Source organism: Pipistrellus kuhlii, unplaced genomic scaffold (genome assembly GCF_014108245.1).
Source record: "Pipistrellus kuhlii isolate mPipKuh1 unplaced genomic scaffold, mPipKuh1.p scaffold_m20_p_40, whole genome shotgun sequence".
Classification (NCBI taxonomy): domain Eukaryota; kingdom Metazoa; phylum Chordata; class Mammalia; order Chiroptera; family Vespertilionidae; genus Pipistrellus; species Pipistrellus kuhlii.
The window spans coordinates 350,708-370,094 of NW_023425541.1; the positions used below are offsets into that span (position 1 = coordinate 350,708).

The 19,387-nt window shown below is 37.2% G+C and overlaps 1 protein-coding gene across 2 annotated transcripts in view; it reads right to left on the minus strand.

The window, feature by feature from the left end:
* Positions 1–19,387, minus strand: part of OPHN1 (oligophrenin 1) — a 333,832-nt gene that overhangs the window by 32,245 nt on the left and 282,200 nt on the right. For both annotated transcript variants that reach the window (XM_036411404.2, XM_036411403.2), the window contains exon 20: positions 16,300–16,450. In XM_036411404.2, coding sequence (XP_036267297.1) covers positions 16,300–16,450 — 151 coding nt within the window. The remainder of the gene's footprint in view (positions 1–16,299; positions 16,451–19,387) is intronic.

Here is a 19,387-nt window from a genome sequence, read left to right on the forward strand (position 1 = left end):
ATGGCTTGATCATAGAAATCTATTTTAGATGAAAAGTGTGAGTAGCTGGATATGAGATTGTTAAGGTGGATTGGGGCTATATCATGAAAACCATTTTCTAGAACACTAATACCATGCTCAAGAATATGAACTCTATCATTGGGGTGCAGAGGACCATGACTTTTTGCAGAGAAATGGTATTATTACATGTGTTTTTAGAATATCCAATTAGATTCATTATGAAAAGTATAATAGATTAGAGAAATTAGAGGTAAGAAGACCAGATAGGGGACTGCTGATGAGAAAAATCTAAACTGGAGTAGTAGCAGCAAAAATACAGATTTAAGATATGTTAAGGGGCAGATGGACAGAGTTTATATACAGGGATGTGAAGGAGCCCATTATGATGGTGGAATGACTCACTAAAATACTACATATAAGTGTAATAACAAGTGTGGAGGGAAAAAATAAAATTCTACTAGAAAAGAACTGTGGTGAGTAGGAGTGGCTCCTTCTTAGAATAGCATTCAGACGGTATAGGAAGTACGCTATTATAGTACAAAAATGAGCTTTGGAATAAGATGAATGCAAATTATTGCTCTGTTATTTAGTAGTTGTGGGAATCAGGCAAACTATTCACCCTCTCTAAACCTCCAATATCTTCACTATATAGTGAATATATACCTACCTCATATAGTAAGTGATGAGCACTAAATGAGAATGAATTCATGCCCATTTAGTATGTCTATAATTCAAAAGATAATAAGCCATGGACTCAACTTAAGTGTCACTCAACAATGAATGAAGAAATTTGACATTTAGCTTAAAAAGAAGGATATCTGGCCATTTTCAACAATATGGATGAACCTGGAAGATATTATGCCAAATGAAATAGGCCAGATAAAAAGAAAAAAGACTGAATAACCTCATTGGTATGTGGAATCTAAAATGTTGACTAAATAGACGCAAAGAGAAGAATGATAATTATCAGGAGCTGGGAAGGGCTTGGGGAACAGGGAAATGTTGGTCAAAGGGTAACAAGTGGCAGTTATATAATATGAATAAGTCTGAATATCTCATGTACAACATGATTACTATCCTATAAATTAAAAGCCTAATATGCAAATTGACCAAACTGTGGAATGACCTGTCGCTATAACATGCACTGATCACCAGGGGGCAGATGTTCAACAGGCCAGTCAAGGTGGGTGCCAGTGGCAGCTTCCCCATTACCCCGCCAGTTGCCTCCCACAGAGGGAGGTGACCGGCAGCAGAGGTGGGCAGTGCCAGGCAGGCCTAGAGACCCTATCCATGCACGAATTTCATGCATTGGGCCTTTAGTTGTTAATAATAATATATATTTTTTAATTGAGTAGATTTTAGGTGGTTTCATAAAGTAGTAACTATGTGAGATGATATATGATATGTTAATAAGCTTGATAACAGAAACCATTTCACTATGTATATGTGTATGAAATAATCATTTTATATACTTTGCATATATAAAATTTTACTAAAAAACAAGTGTTGGTGAAAATGTGGAAATATTGAAACACTCATCCATTATTAGTGGGAAAGCAATACAGATGCTTTAGAAAACAGACTCAAAATAGTTCCTAAAAAGTTTAAAAATAGCATGGTCATATTACCCAGCAATTCCACACCTAGGTCTATAGCCAAGATCACTGAAAACATACATTTATACAAAAATCTATGCACAAATGTTCATAGCATCATTATAGCCAAAAAGTGGAAACAATTCAAGTGTCCATCAACTGACAAATGGATAAACAAAATGTGATATGTCCATATAAGTCAATATTACTTATCCATAAAAAGGAATGAAGTATTTATATATACTACATCATGGATGAATCTTGAAATCATTATGATAAGAAGACAGCTACCCAAACCACCACATATTATATGATTCAATTTATATGAAATGTCAAAAATAGGAAAATCCATAGAGAAAGATGGTAAATTAGTGATTTCCAAGTGTTGAGAGGAATGGGGTTTTAAGATATATAGGATTCTTTTGAGGGTGATGAAGATGTTATGGAATTAGATGGTTGCATAAGTTGGTGAACATACTAAAAACCACTGATGTGTACTTTAAAAGGGTAAATTTTATGCCACGTGATTATATTTCAGTAAAAAATATTAAAAATATAAATGTCTAGATTAGGTGATCCCACTGGTGATCTTCTGGTACAAAGCCCTCATCACACAGAGTAGCAAACTGAATCTCAGAATGGGGAAGTCACTAGCCCAAGTCAATCAGCAAGCTAGTGACCAAGATACAATTAGACCAATTTAGGTCTACTACCAACCAACTTGCTTATTTATTATACACATTTATTGAAGACTTACGATATGCCAGGTTATATGTTAGTACTATTGATACAGAATGAAAAAAAGGCTTTCTGCTGGCAAAAAGATTATACTCTCTGGTGTTTACTTGTAGAGATTATAAATAAGCCAATATATGAATTTACTCAGTAAAAATGAGATTATAGAATAATAGAGTAGACATTCAATGTGTCTCCATTTTCTCCTGAATGCCAACTCACCTCCTCTATGAAGGAGGTTATCCCTTAAACTGGATAATCCCTTTCTCTTCACACCCTTTCTCTCCTTAAACACACATTCATGTATTATAACGAGTAAATACTGAACACATGCAACTTATAAAAATTGTTCTAAAGGAAGGTGATAAAGTGGATTTTACACTCTAATGGAAAAGACAATAAGCATGCAAACAAATAGTAGTCAAGTGATATTAATAAAATAAAGCAGTATAAAAGAATAGGAGGAGAAGGGACTCTTTAACTAGAGTACTCTGAAAAGGTCTCTATGAAGAGATGGTATCTAGAGGAATTCTGAATGAAGGAATGAGCCTTGCAAAATTCTGGAGGAAGAATGTTTAGGGCCAAGAGAACAGCAAATGTAAAGGCCCTTAGATAAGTTTAGTAAATATAAGGAACAGCAAAACAAATGAGATTAGAACAGAGATTCTAAAAGGGACAAAGAGACAGTGAATTTCAGAAATGAGGACAGACAGGCAATCAAGGATCATAAAAAGCAGAATGAAATTTGAATTTTCTGCTAAACATAAAAAAGTCACTGAAAATGTGTAGCGGGAGAACCACATGGTCTGAATTATATTTTTAAAGTACGTACATCTTGCTGGTTGCTGTGCAGAATGAATTATAGTCAGGCAAGAAGAAAAGCAAAGATAATTGTTTGGAAGCTACTGTAGCCACCCAGGTAAGAGATGACAGTGGCCCAACCAGAAAGATAGCAGTGGGAATTAATAGGGTTTAGCATATAAGGTGAATGTAGAGCTAAAAGGAATTGCTGATGGATTAGATGTAAGGTAAAAGAGATAGAGAGTAATCAAATAAGATTCCAAAGTCTTGACCTTAGTAATTCAGTGACTAGTACTGCCAATTACTTAGATGGGAGTGATCAGAGGAAGAGCAGGTTGAGGAAAAATATGGAATCAAGAGTTTTGTTTTCAAGGGGGGGTGGAGGGGGCTGGGATGAGGGCATGTGACAGGGGGTATGGGAGGCTGGGGGAAGGTCAATGGGGGAAAAAGGGAGATATATGTACTACTATGTGTAATAATTTAAACAATAAAATAAAATTTAAAAAATGAACAAAGACAAAGAAGAATAAAAAAAAAAAGAGTTGTGTTTTGTGAATTTTTATACTTGAGATGCCCATGAGTTATCCAAGGAAAGCTACTGAAAAGGGAGTTTGAGATGGAAATAGAGGAGTAACAATAGTCCTAGATACATATATTTGGAAATCATCCTCAAATTTATGATACTTTAGAGTTGTAAGTTTGAATCAGATCATACAGGTAACAAGAAGTGGACTTGATTTTGCTTGAAAAAGTTTGTGTTTGGTTTGGTTTTTGTTGCAAAACTAGGGCTAAGAAGATGGCGAATGAAGAGCATATTCGGCACTGCATGCTTTACGAGTTCCAATTAGGAAGAAAAGCAAGTGAGGCTGCAAAAAACATCTGTAGTGCTCTTGGTCAAGATGCAGTTAGCGCCAGAAAATGCCAGCGTTGGTTTGAGAAATTTCGTGAGGGAAATTTTTCGTTAGATGACAAGAGTGGTCGAGGCCGTGTGTCCAATTTTGATCAAGAAGCTCTTCAAGCTCTTTTGGTGCAAAATCCTCAAATTACCCAACAAGAGCTTGCGACAACTTTAAATTGTTCACAAAAAGCAATTTCCAATCAATTGCGAGCACTTGGCAAAGTCCAAAAGTTTGGAAAATGGGTTCCTCATGAGTTGACCGACAACAACCGTAATCAAAGAGTCACAATTTGCAGTTCGCTCCTCTCTCGTCAAAACCGTTTGCCGTTTTTAGAGCATATTGTTACCGGAGATGAAAAATGGGTGCTGTATGTTAATTTGAAAAGGCGGCCTCAATGGTTGGACAAAAATGAGGCTCCGCAGCCCACGCCAAAACCGACTTGCATGCGAAAAAAGTGATGTTGTGTGTTTGGTGGAATTTTAAAGGAATTCTTCATTATGAACTTTTACCATCTACCCAAACCATTACAAGTGCAGTGTATAGTGCCCAATTGGAAAGGTTAGCCCAAGCTTTAAGAGAAAAAGAACCCGCGCTGATTAATCGGAAGGGCGTAATTCTTCACCACAATAACGCACTATCGCATACTGCAAGAATCACTGCTGAAAAACTGCGCCAGTTGGAATGGGAAGTTCTCCCTCAACCTGCATATTCTCCTGATATTGCCCCTTCCTATTACCATTTGTTTCGTTCTTTGCAAAACTTTCTTCTTGGAAAAAAATTTAATAATGAAGAATGCCTCAAAAATGCATTGACCGAATTTTTTGCATCAAAATCACAAGAATTTTACAACAGAGGGATTAAAATGCTTCCTGAGCGTTGGGCACAAGTAGTAGAAAACAACGTCAACTATATTGTTGATTAAATTTTGTTGTATTGTTTAAATAAATTCGATTTAAAAAAGTAAAAAAAAAAAAAAAAAAAAAAAAAAAAAAAAAAAAAAAAAAAAAAAAAAAAGTGGACTTGAAAAAAATCTGGGATCTTCCAACATGTAAAATTTGGCAAGAGAAGGAAACCCAGAAGAGATCAAGATAGATAAATTTAGTGAGGTAGAAGGAGAGCTTGGTGTCCTGAAAGCAACGTGAATTAAGGAGTTAATTAACTGTGTCAAATGTTATTCACAAGCTGAATATAATGAGAATAGGGGTGTGGGCATTTGGTTTGGCCATATAGAAATTATTGGTAATACTGGGGGAAAAAATGGTTTCAGTAGAGTAGGGGGGAGGAAGGCCGATTTAGAATGAGTGCAGTCTCCATACTACGCAATTATTCTACTGAATGGCATTTATTTGTTCACATACATCTCTCTTCAATTAGCCTATAAATTCCTTTGAGAGTAAGGATTGTGTCTTAATTCTACCTAATCAACTAGCACTGTTCCTGTCAGATAGTGGTTTAATCCATGTAAGCTGATTTTCTCCCCAAATTTATTGAGATATAATTGACAAATAAAAATTGACTCATAGAGAGTAGGCTGCCAGTTATTGGGAGAGGGTGCATAGAGAGACTGAGCAAAAATGGAAAAAACAACAATGTGTGTGTATATTTAGGTACACAATATGATGTTTTGATACAGGGATATATTGTGAAATGATTACAATAATCAAGTTAATTAATATCATCACCTCAAACAGTGATTTTTTTAATGTAATAAGAATATTTAGGATCTACTTTCTTCAAATGTCAAGTACACAGCAGTGTTATTAACCACTAGAGGCCCGATGCATGAAATTCGTGCACAGGAGCAGGGGGGGTGTCCCTCAGCCCAGCCTGCACCTCTCCAAACTGGGACCCTTGAGGGATGACCTAAATGGGCAGTCGGACATTCCTCTCACAATCCAGGACTGCTGGCTCCCAACTGCTCACCTGCCTGCCTTCCTGATTGCCCCTAACCACTTCTGCCTGACAGCCTGATCACCCCCTAACCACTCCCATGCCAGCCTGATTAATATCTAAATGCTCCCCTGCCAGCCTATTTGCCTCCAATTTCCCTCCTCTGCCAGCCTGGTCACCCCTAACTGCCCTCCCCTGCAGGGTTGTTCGCCTTCAACTGCCCTCCCTTGCAGGCCTGATCCCTCCCAACTGCCCTCCTCTGCTGGACATCTTGTGTCAGATAGGGCCAGGATCTTTGACCACATGGGGGCAGTCATCTTGTGTGTTGGAGTGATGGTCAATCTGCATATTACTCTTTTATTAGATAGGATAGAGGCCTAGTGTATGGGTAGGGGCCAGCTAGTTTGCCCTGAAGGGTGTCCCGTATCAGGGTAGGGGTTCCCTTGTGGCATGGGGTGACCTGAGCGAGGGCCTGTAGTGGTTTGCAGGCCAGCCACACCCCCTGGTGACCCAAGTGGAGGTCCTGGTATCTGGAATTTATTTATCTTCTACAACTGAAACTTTGTAGCCTGGGGCGGAGCCAAGCCTCCTGCTTATTCAGTGGCAGCAGCCATTTCTGCTTGGATTTGTTTTCCTTCTATAATTGAAACTTTGTAGCCATGAGTGGAGGCTTAGGCTGGTTAAGGCAGGCAGAAAGCTTGGCTTCTTCCGTTGCCTGCGAAATCCAAGCCTCCCTCCTGCTCTCTGTGGCTGTAGCCATTTTGGTTGGATTTATTTGCTCACTCACTCTGATTGGCTGGTGGGAGTGGCTTGAACACAATTTATTTTTTCACTTTATATCTTCCTCTATCCCTTTTTCCTGTAGTTTTCTGAGTACTGGTCTTTTAACTTCTTAGTTAAATTTATTCCTAGGCATCTTAATTCTTTTGTTGCAATAATAAATGTGATTTTTTAAAATTTCTTTTTCTGTGAGTTACTTATTGGTGGATAAAAATGCTATAGATTTCTAGGTGTTTATTTTGGGTCTTGCTACATTACAAAAATCATTTATTAAATCTAGTAGTTTTTTATGTAATCTTCAGGGTTTTCTATGTACAATATCATGTCATCTGCGAATAATGACAGTTTTCTTCTTTTCCAATTTGGATGCCTTTCATTTTTCCTCTTTGTCTGATCACTCTATCTAGCACTTCCAATACTATGTAAAACAGGAGTGGTGAAAGTTGACATTTTGTTCCTGTTGTTAGTGGAAATGGTTTTAGTTTTGTCCATTGTGTATGATGTTGGCTATAGATTTATCATATAAGGCTTTTATTATGTTGAGGTATGATCCCTCTATTCCCACTTTAATTAGTTTTTTTCAAAAAATGGTGTTGGATTTTGGCAAATGCTTTTTCTGCATCAATTGATATGATCATGTGATTTTTGTCTTTCAATTTGTTTATGTGATATATCATGTTTACTGATTTGGGGATATTGTATTGGCCTTTCATCCCCAGAATTAATCCCACTTGGTCATGTTGTATGATCTTTTTAATGTGGAGTTGTATGTGATGTGCTAGACATCTGTTGAGGATTTTAACATCAATGTCCATCAGGAATACTGGCCAGTAATTTTCTTTGTATCATCTTTATCTGCTTTGGGGATTAGGGTAATGCTGGCTTCATAGAAGGAGCTTGGGAGTGTTCTTTTCTCTTGAGTTTCTTGGAATAGTCTGAGGAGGATATTGTTCTTTGAATATTTGGTAAAACTCCCATTTGAAACCATTCTAGACCAAGGCTTTTATTTGCTGGAATTAAAAAAAAATTGCTTCAATTTCCTCAGTACTTATCAGCCTATTCAGATTTTCTGATTCTTCCTGATTGAGTTTTGAAGATTGTATTTTTCTAGAAATATGTCCATTGTATTCGTCTAGGTTGTCCAGTTTGTTGGAAATTAATTGTCCATAGTATTTTTTTTCTACAATCATTTGTATTTCTGTGGGATCAGTTCATTTCTTTCATTTCTTCATTTCTGATTTTGTTTATGTGGGTCCTCTCTCTTTGCTTCTTGGTGAGCCTTGCTAAAGGTTCATCAATCTTTTTATCCTTTCAAAGAACCATTTCTTGGTTTTATTGATCTTTTGTAATTTTTTTGTCTCTATATCATTTATTTCCACTCTGATCCTTATTATTTCCTTCCTTCTACTTACTCTGGGCTTTTCTTGTTGCTCTCTTTCTAATTTTTTTAATTGTAGTGTTAAATAATTTATTACCAGTCTTTCTTGTTTTGTGAGTAGGCTTGTAGTGCTATAAATTTCCCTCTGAGGACAACTTTCACTGTGTCCCAGAGACTTTAGATTGCTGTGCTTTCATTGTCATTTGTTTACAATATTTTTTTTTATTTCTTGTTTTAATCCCTTTGATAACCTACTCATTGTTTAATAGCATCCTCTTTCAACTCCAAGTGTTTAATTTTTTTATTGTTTTAATGGCAGTTGATTTCTTTTTCATGCCATTGTGATCTGAAAAGATGCATTATATGATTTCAATCTTCTTGAATTCAAATGGACTTATCCTTTGTCCTAATATGTGGTCTATCTTTAAAAATGTCCCATGTGCACTTGAGAAGAATGTATACTCCATAGCTTTGGGTGAAATTTTCTGAAGATGTCAATTAGTTCCATCTGATTTAGTGAGTTGTTTAGGATTGTTGTTTCTTTGTTGATATTTTGTCTAGAAGATTTATCTAGTGATGTCAGTGGGGTATTAAAGTCCCCTACTATGATTGTATTGCTGTTGCTCTCTCCCTTGATATCTTCCAGAAGTTTTTTTTTTTTTATGTATTTGGATGCTCCTGTATTGAATGCATATATTTTTACCTGTTCTATCGATCTCTTTAATATTATAAAATGGCCTTTATTTCTTGTTATGGTCTTCATTTTGAGGACTATTTTGTCAGATATAAGTATTGCTATCCCAGTTTATTTTTTCATTTCCTCATCTTTGAATATTTGACAATACTCCCCTGTAAAGCTGCTCTGGCCTTGTCTTTTGTTTGCTGGGATTTCTTTTGTTTACTGTTTCAATTTCATCAGTTGTTATTGACCTATTTAGATTTTCTGATTCTTCTTGATTCAGGTGTGGAAAGTTGTATTTTTCTAGGAATTTTTCCATTTCGTCCAGGTTGTCCAACTTGTTGGCATATTGTTGTTCATAGTATTTTTTTATGATCTTTTTTATTTCTGTGGGGTAAGTTGTTACTTCACCTCTTTTATTTCTGATTTTATTTATATTTTTTCTTGATGAGTCTGTCTAAAGATCCATCAACCTTGTTTACTGTACCTTTTCAAAGAACCAGGTCTTGGTTCTTTGAAACCAAAGCTGTACCTGGCCACACTTTGCTGTAGCTCAGTCTGGTTAAATGGAAGAAAAAAAAAGGAAAAAAAAGAAGAAAGCACATGTTTCTAATGTTTAATTTCACAATGCTTGTGAGTATACAATATTTTTTGTTGTTCCATTGTCTGTGCAGATATAGAGATTGTCTGGTTTGCTGACTCTAGAACATGTAACATATAATTGTCCATGTGAGAAGCAATCCGTGTCTAGATCTAAACTGCACAATTCTAAAGATTGGCCCTGAGCTTTGCTGATGGTGATTGCAAATGCCATTCAAATGGGAAATTGCAATCTCTTAAATTGAAATGGCATATCCGTTGGAATCATAGGAATGTAAGGACTGAGGACATCTTCACCTTTGAAAGGTCCTATCAAGATTGTTGCTTCTACCACGTTGCTCATTAATTTTTGTACTGCAAGCCGAGTGCCCCTTCAAAGCTTTGGCTGGTTGATATTTCACAACATGATAATTGGCTAGCAGTACCGGTATGTGTGGTGGCATCCCTGGCAGATCAAGTGAATTAAAAATTTCTGTTGGATAATTTCCCTTTTCATGTTTCCACAACAGTGTCGACGGACTTGTACGTGACTGATTCACTTTGAATGTTAATAATATTGTTAAGTTTGTAGACATCTTTGTTCTTGGCCGCAAGAATAGCTCATTCACTCAGCCAATCGTCATTCTTATAATTGGTTTGAATAATGGGAAATACTTTTTCAACCAATTCTTCTTTTGACGTCACTAAATTGCAGAAGTTATGAGGCAATGAAATTCATCCTGAAGTCAGATCAACTAGCACCTTTCCATTCCCAATTTCCAGCAATTGATGTGAGAATATCTCAGCTGATAGATCATTTTGCAGCTGGACACATATTTGTAGTTAATTTTAACATCTTTATGTGTTGCCACAAAGTAGAGTATTTCAGGCAAGCATTTATTTCGTCTGCTTGTGTTGATCGAGGAATTACAGGTAATGTTTGCCTGAAATCTCCTGCAAGCAATATTAATGCATTCCCAAATGGTCTGATGTCTCCATACAAATCTTGCAATGATCAATCAAGAGCCTCGAGTGATTTTTTTGTGCGCTATTGTGCATTCATCCCAAACAATAAATTTGCATTTCTGCAATACTTTTGCCATGCCGGATGCTTTGGAAATGTTGCACATGGGAGTGTCAATGAATTGTATGTTCAATGGCAATTTCAAAGCGGAATGAGCAATTCTTCCACCTGATAACAATGCTGCAGCTATTCCGGATGATGCAAGAGCTAAGGCTATATCATTTTGGGATTGAATTGCTGCCAGAATCAATCTAATTAGGAACGTTTTACCAGTTCCTCTGGTGCATCTAAGAAGATTTCTCCAACCCAGTTATTGACAGTTTGCATTATTTGATTGTAAATGCCTTTTTGCTCAAGCTTTAGCTTAGGAATATTTGATTGCACATATGACAAAAGATCACCCAAGTTATAATTTTGTTCACGACACAATTCTACATCAAATGAAGTAGCAGCAGATTGATTCGGTGATGGCATTCCCAATTGATTGAGAACTTTGTTCATGATTTATAAGCACAAATCTTCAATCATTATCAACATTGAAATGGAATCATAAAATAGGAAATTTGGAAATTGTAAATGGATCATAAATCAGAAACACTGAAATGGAATCGTAAAATATTTAGTATAACGTGTGTTGCTTTTACATCCAACAGATGGAACTGCTTTTCAAAAAAGCATGTTTTTACTTGTCACAGTTGTGACATCTATATAACAGTGGGTATAATGTATATAAAAACACGTGCGTATTCAAATGCAATGTTGTGTCAAAATTTCAAAGCAATCAGTGAAGCACTTTCTGAGATTTAAGATTTTGAACAAACAAATATTTATATTTTTATTTATACAGACTGTGCTTTTAGTCTTTATGTCATTTATTTCTGCTCTGATCATTACATTTTCCTTCCTTCTACATACTCTGGGTTTTTCTTGTTCTCTTTTTTAATTCTTTAAGTTGCAAGGTTAAATTGTGTATTAGACATTTTTCTTGTTTCTTGAGATAGGCCTGAGGTACTATGAATGTCCCTCTCAGGAATTCTTTTGCTTTGTCACATAGATTTTTTTTGTTTCTTTCTTGATTTTATTAGTAATCCATTCATTGTTAATAGCATGCTTTTTAACTTCTATGTGTTTGAATGTTTTACGGTGTTTTATTGCAGTTGATCTCTATTTTCATGTCACTGTGATCTAAAAAAGATGCTTGATATAATTTCAGTCCTCTTGAATTTGTAGAGACTTAATTTGTGTTCTGACATGTATATTACCTTTGTGAATGTCCCATGTGCACTTGAGAAGAATGTATATTCTATAGCTTTGGAGTGAAATGTTCTGTAAATGTCTATTAAATCCATTTGATCTAGTGTGCTGTTTAGACTTGCTGTTTCTTTTATTTTTGTCTAGAAGATCTATCCAATGATGTCAGTGTGTTGTTAAAGTTCCATACTATGATCATATTGCTGTCCATCTCTCACTTAAAATCCTCCGGAAGTTTTTTTTCATATATATTTAGGTGCTCCTATATTGAGTGCATATATGTTTACCAGTTATATCCTATTGTTGTACCAATCCCTTTAAGATTTGAAGTTGGCTTCATTGTCTCTTGTTATTTGTATCTGACAAAATAGACTTCATTTTGAAGTCTATTTTGTCAGATACAAATATTGCTAACACAGCTTTTTTTAAATTTCCATTTGCATTGAAAAAAAATTTCACATCCCTTCACTTTCATCCTGTGTGAATCTTTTGTTCTGAGGTTAGTTTCTTATAGACAACATATGTATGGGTAATGCTTTTTTATACATTCAGCTACCCCTTTGTCTTTTGATTGGAGCATTTAAGCCATTTACATTGCCCTTTTTATTCCTTATATCCATTTTACTCCTTCTTTCTCTATTAGTTCTTCTTGAAGAACTTCTTTAGCATTTCCTACATGTAGATTTGGTGGTAATAAACTCTTTTACTCTCCCCCCCCCCAATTTTTTTAATCTGTGAAGCTCCTATTTTCACCTTCAATTTTGATTGATAGTTTTACTGGATAGAATAGTCTTGGATTCAGTTCCTAGCTTTTCATTACTCTGTATACTTCATGCTACTTCATTTTGGTCAGATGTTTTTCTGTTGAGAAATCATTATCTGTCTCTCCCTTGCAGCCTTTAAGTTCCTTTCATGTCTTTAACATTTGTCATTTTAATTATGATGTGTCTTGGTGTGAATCTTTTTCAGTTCATTTTAATTGGGACTGTCTTTTCTTCACAATGTCAGGGAAGTTTTCTGTCATTATTTCTTCAAACAGGTTTGCTATTCCATGCTCAAATTCTTTTCCTTCTGGAAGACCTATTATGCAAGCTGCTGTGACAGTTTTGTGCATTTGGGTGCATCAGGCCATGGCTATTAGGTGGTTTCAAGCAGCAGGGCTATTTTTCCAGGGGTACCAGGTGATACACAGTGGGTCGCAGTGGCAGGTCTGTGCATCTGGGGGCATTTGGCCATGGTAGCAGGGCTGGTCACACCACATGAATGCAGTGGGCCCAGTTGGCCAGAAGCACCTGGTCTGTCATGGTGTGAGGGGGCAGCAGACCCCTGGTCCAGGTGTCAAGGTGGTGAGGTGGGATGTGCACTCCACTGGTGGAAGAGGCAGCCCAATTTGGTGCTGCTCAACTGGTGCAAGGGGGTGGCAGAGGATGCTCAGGTGGTGTAGGGGGTAGGGTGAGCTTGGCACTGCTCTGCTGATGGAGGAAGTAGGGTGGGAAAAACATCTAACTTGTTAATATGCCAGGGCAAGCCAGATGCTCCATTCACAGAGGGGGTGGGCCAGGTGCTCAGCTCACGGAGGGTCAGGGCTCTGCTCACCAACATGGCAGGGCAGGCCCCAGACTTGCTTGTCAAAGCATCTGGCTGGTCCTCCAATGCCCATAGTCAAGGCACACCAAGCAGCTATGTCTAGTCTGTGTGTCCAGGGGTTTCAGGTCCCAGCAGTGGGGGCATGTGCATCCATCTTTGGCTTAGGGGTACTGGAGTAGGGCCACTCTCTGCAGCCTCCTCCCACAGAGGACCCTGTATTTCCTTCAAAATGGCATGCTCTGCACTTTCAAGTGTAGAGAAACACCTGACTGTGCAGTACACAGCAGCTCTTCTACTGGAGCAACCAACCCCTAACACCTTCCCTCCTCCTCCCCACCCAGCTCCTTCTGAAAGATGCCCTCCCATACTTACACCCACAAACACTCTACTGCACACCAACTCACACACTAACCCTCATTCCAGTCCTGTCCTCTATCATGTTGCTCCTGCCATTTTCTTAATTGTTTCTGACTCTTACATTTTTCTTCCTTTCTTCCACTTTTGGCTGTCTTCTTTGATGATTTTATTTTTGTAGTGGTATACTTTGATTCCTTTCTGTATATATTTTGTATATCTGCTACAGGTGTTGTGTTTATATCATAAATTTTACATAAAGCATCTGTTCCATTGATATAGCAGTCTGTTTTAAGTTGCTAGCAAAGTAACAGACAACATGAAGATTACACTTTAACTTCTCCTTCCCCTACATTTTGTTATTAATATCATAATTTATATATTTTTAGATTATGTAACCATTAACTAAATATTACAACTATAGTCATTTTTAATAATTTTGTTTTAACTTTTATACTGGTCAAAAGTAATTTACACACCTTCATAGTATTAGAACATTCTGAATTTGACTATATACTTGTCTTTAGCAATGAATTTTCAATACCTTTATGTGTTTCCATGTTGTTAGTGTCCATTTATTTTAACTTGAATAAAGTCTTTCAGATTTCTTGGAAACCAGGTCTATTGGTAATGAAATTCTTCAGTATTTGTCTGAAAAAGCTTTGTCATTCTTTCATTCAGAAAGACTGCTTTGTAAGGTATAGTATTCATGGTTGACAGGTTTTATTCAATACTTCCTTTCAGTACTTATCATATATCCTTCCACTTTCTTGGGACATACAGAGTTTCTGCTGAGAAATCTGTTCACAGTGCTACAGTTTCTTTGTATGTGATGATTCACTTTTCTTGTGCTGCATTCAAAATTCTCTTTGTCCTGGTATTTTGAGAATTTAATATAGTATGTTCTGGTGATAATCTCTTTATGTTTGATCTATTTAGGTTTCTTTGCACTTCAATGATCTGGATGCTCATTTTCTTCTCCAGATTTAGTAAGTTCTCTTTCATTATTTCTTGAAATAAGTCCCCTCCCCCACTCTCCCCTTATCATCCTCTGCTCCTTCTGGGACTCTCATAATGTGTATATTACTTTGTAGACAATGTCCCATAAGTCCCTTAGGTTTCCTTTACTTTTAATCAATCTTTTTTTTTCCTTTCTCTTTGTTCCTCTGACTGGATAATTTCATATTACCTATCTTTATGCTCACTAAGTCTTCTGCTTGGTCAAGGTTGAGTTGAAGCTCTTTATTGAATTTTTCTATGTAGTCATTATGTTCTTTAGTTACAGAATTTTAGTTTGGTTGTTTTCTATGGTTTCTATCACTTTCTTGGACTTCTCGTGGGTATTCCTAGTCAGACGGTTCAAAGATCTCTGTTTCAATAGATTCAGTTTCTGGTGATTTATGTTGTTCCTTCGAGAGTGTAATATCTATGCAATTATTGCTAATCCATGAGGCCTTGTGATGTTGTCTCTTTGAAGAAGTAGGAAAACCTTCCAGTCTTAGAGAGTGGCTTTGGAAAAGAAAACCTTTATCAGTCAGCACACAAGAGATTCTGAGTGGGCCATTTGATGAGATCCACTGGTGGACTTGCTGCTGGAGTTCTTAGGAAGGCTGATCCAAAACCTAGGTCATTTGGTAGACAAGTCTGATGCCTGAATCTGCTGGGACAAACTTACAGCCTGGTGTCATAGGGCTGGTGCATCACTGGGGCTGGGTACACAAGGGTACATCCTGGATGCTGGGTCTGTGGTTATATCATGGAGACTAGGGGAACAATGGCTTGCCTGAAGCCTGGTGCCACAAGCTGGCCTGGTTCTGAGGCTAGCCTGGAGCCTGTGTCTGTAGAGGCCAGAAGGGAATGGGTTGGTACTGGGGTTAACTGGGGTAGACCTTATGCTAGTGTCCAAAATGAAGTTGCATGTTCACTTCATTCTCCTCCCCTCTCGTGCAGGGTAATTTCCTCAAACTTCACTATGTGAACTTGGGGGAAGAGTGGCATGGGTAATATAAAAATGTTCTTCCTGTCATATGCCATGTACTTTTTCTTATTTTATATCCTACTCGGGTGCTATAATCTCTCAGCTGGCTACCATAGCTCCCATGAAGGTATTCTGATGCATGGATAGTTGTACAGATTGATGTTACCCTGAGGGGACATGCTCTGGAAACTGTTCTTCAGCCATCTTGCTGATATCATTCCTCCATTTTAGCTGTTTGAAATTAAAATTTCAGAACATTCAGAAAGCACATTGCTCACCCATTTCTATGTACTGAGGTATAAATCTAAGAACATCTTGGATCCTCCACTGGCCTCCTAAGGGATCATGGTAACTGGCTTTATAGATTTATCCTCATCCTATTTACTGCCAAAAAACTAATTTGCTCTCTGGGCATACATTTTTAAAATCAGGCTTTGAGTGGCCCAGGAAATAAGAAAAATCTACATTTACATGGAGGAAAATGGTCACACCTCCACTTGTGCCTTCTTTGTGTCTAATTACTGTTAAGAAGCTAAAGGTAAATTTTATTTTATTATTTTTTTAAATATATTTTATTGATTTTTCACAGAGAAGAAGGAAGATGGATAAAGTTAGAAACATCGATCAGCTGCCTCCTGCACACCCCCCACTGGGGATGTGCCCACAACCAAGGTACATGCCCTTGACCAGAATTGAACCTGGGATCTTTCAGTCCATAGGCCGACTCTCTATCCACTGATTTCAGCTAGAGGTAAATGTTAGTACTGACCTTCACTTTCACCTAGGGAAGAGGTATGATAGCCAAGTGTCCTTTCCCGCAGTAAGCGCTTTGAAATCGTGATTGGTTTGTGCCTTCTAGCTGTCACTCGAGGTGGAGGCACTGGGGGTGCAGCACTTTCCTCAGGTGGGCCTGAATAGATCTGTAAAGGAGGAATATTTCCAGGAAACAATTAGAAAGATCAAGTTTTTATCTCCCTATGCTAACTACTAGTTGATGCCAGCCAATCTGCCATAGCAATTCTAAAATGACGAAAGAAATGGGGGAATTGTTTTAATCACTCTAGCTACCAGCAAGAGTTTAGAAATTTCCTACCATGTTCAAGGCATAGGATCTGGCATTTCTCAGTGTGGATGAAATAATACAGACAAAAACTCCAACATCAGTAGTAGATTGTCCACTTACAGCCTGGGAAACCTTAGTTAGGGTCACCTCTCATGTCTGAGCCTTAGCTTCCTCATCTGTAACACAGATAGGGTGTGGTGATAATGAAGTGAAAACTGTAATCAAGGTATATCGCATGAGTAGGGGAGATTTGGAGATGATGAAAAATGCCTACATGTACTCAATATTTCTAAAAGGATATACAAGAAACTGGTTATATTATTTGCCTCAAGACAGGATTGAGTGGCTGAGGAAAGAATGAAGGAAACTTGTTTTCACTCCTATATCATTTTGATCTTTTAAAATTTCATACCATTTATGCATTATTTATTAAAAATAGGGCAAAAACAAAGTGCTTTGGAAAATGTAAAAAGTATTGGATTTATGAGAGAGGGAGTTTAATTAAAATTTTTATATAGTGTCTCACTTTTTTTTTGTGGAGAATGATATTTTGGCCAAAGAATACACACTTTGGGAGGACACACATATGTGCAGAGGGAGGGAGGTGACCCTTATTCAGTGCAATAATGCAATCAACTCCAATGATTAGCGTAAAGAGAAATGCCAGAGCCCAACATTCTATCAAAAAAGAGTCAACATAGGCTGCATACTAGTAGTCACAGGGTTTATATATTTGGAAACACAAGGCAAACTTGTGTTACAGCTGAATAATGATAGAGAACAATGCAAGAATATTCACAAGATAGCACATGTCTCAATGTCTCATGGCTTAGGGAAGAGAGACTATGACATAATAGCAATCAGATGAGCTTTCAGACCATACAGTTTTGGGTTATATTTCTGGTTCCACTACTATTTAGTAACAATATTATAAATATCTAAAATTTTGTGAGCATTTGCTTAGGCATTTTTATTCCTTGTATTTCACCAAATACACCAGGGCCTTTGCAGTGAGAATTTCATCTACTTGCAGAGCTCTACCTCCAAATATCCATGTAGTTTGCTCTCTCAATTCAAATAGGATTATGGTCAAATATACTTTTAATAAGCCCTTCTAGGTGAATGTATCTAAAACTTTGACTTGATTCCCTCTATCCAACACTACCTATGCTCTTCTCCTGTTTAAGTTTTTGTGTGTGTTTTTCAATTCTCACCTGAGGTAATTTTTCCACTGATTTTTTAAAGAGAGAGTAGAAGGGAGGGGAGAGAAGGAGAAAGAGAAGCACTGATATGAGAGGCACATTGACTGGCTGCCTCTCTAGGTGCACAAACCAAGGCTGGGAATCAAACTGCAACCGAGATACATGCCCGTGACAAGGAACTGAACCCGTAACCCTTTGGCCCATAGACCAATGCTCTAACCACTGAATTAAACCGGCCAGGGCTCCTGTTTAAGTTTTTTTTCTTCTAAGCATTCCTTATCATTTTACAGCCTAGTATATGTGGTTATTTATTTATGTTGTTGTCTCTCTCCCTAGTCAATTGTAAGCTATATGGAGGTATATCATCATGTTCACTGCTATATCTCCAGCAATTAGTAGAGTGACTAGAATTGCTGAGCCAAAGGTCAAAACACATTTAACATTAAATGGCCAATTTGTTCCTTGAAAAGACCACTATAGCTACTCTCATTTTCCAGCTATGAGAGGACAAAAGGGACTAGATTAATATCTTCAGCCTGTAACAATTAAAAAAAAAACTGGAAAAATACATGGAACACTGGTTTTTAAGGCATTTAAAATATGTCCATGAAGGACAGTGATACACGAGAGATAGGAAAAAAAAAATAAGATGAGTCTTATGATTGGTCCAGCTTATAGACTGGAGTCTGCACAACATAATGCAAGGAGGGGAATTCAGAGAGAGCCCATCAGTCTCCCTAAAATGATGACAATGAATTGCAAGTATGAGGAGGGTTAAGAAGTGAGAGTTTTCAGGGCAGACTACCAGAGAGAAGACTGATGCACATAGAGTTCTGGAAATCTGTAGGGGTTCTCTGACCAACATATATGTGTGAGGCAATAACCACATGATAGAATTGCAGGGAACAATATTTAAGATCACAGAGTACCTGGAAGTGTTCCTGTTCTCACCAACTACAATGAAAAATAGAACAATTCAATAGAATACACAGAAAAGTTTTGCCTCATTATTAAAAAAAGCACACACACAAACACCCTAGAAGAAATACTATTCTTTTTTCTGCCTAACAAACACTAAAAGAAATACTTTTAAAAGAAGTACTTTAAAAGAAAGCATCAGGCCAAAGCCGGTTTGGCTCAGCGGTAGAGCGTCGGTCTGCGGACTGAAAGGTCCCAGGTTCGATTCCGGTCAAGGGCATGTACATTGGTTGCGGGCACATCCCCAGTAGGGGGTGTGCAAGAGGCAGCTGCTCGATGTTTCTCTCTCATTGACGTCTCTAGCTCTCTAGCTCTCTCCCTTCCTCTCTGTAAAAAATCAATAAAATATATTTTAAAAAAAGAAAGCATCAAACTGTTTTCAAGTAACTTAAATGTATCTCAGAAAATACTTTAAGAATATTATTTATAGAAATACAAAAAAAAAAAAATGGCCAAGATCCAAGAAGGCAAAATTAGCAATGTGTTGCACTGAATAAAAATTACCAGAAATAACTTATACCTCTTTTTGAATTTGATGATTTTTATTTCTTTTTCTTGCCTAATTATTCTAACTAGGAATCCAATACTAAGTCGAATATTAGAAGTACTGAAAG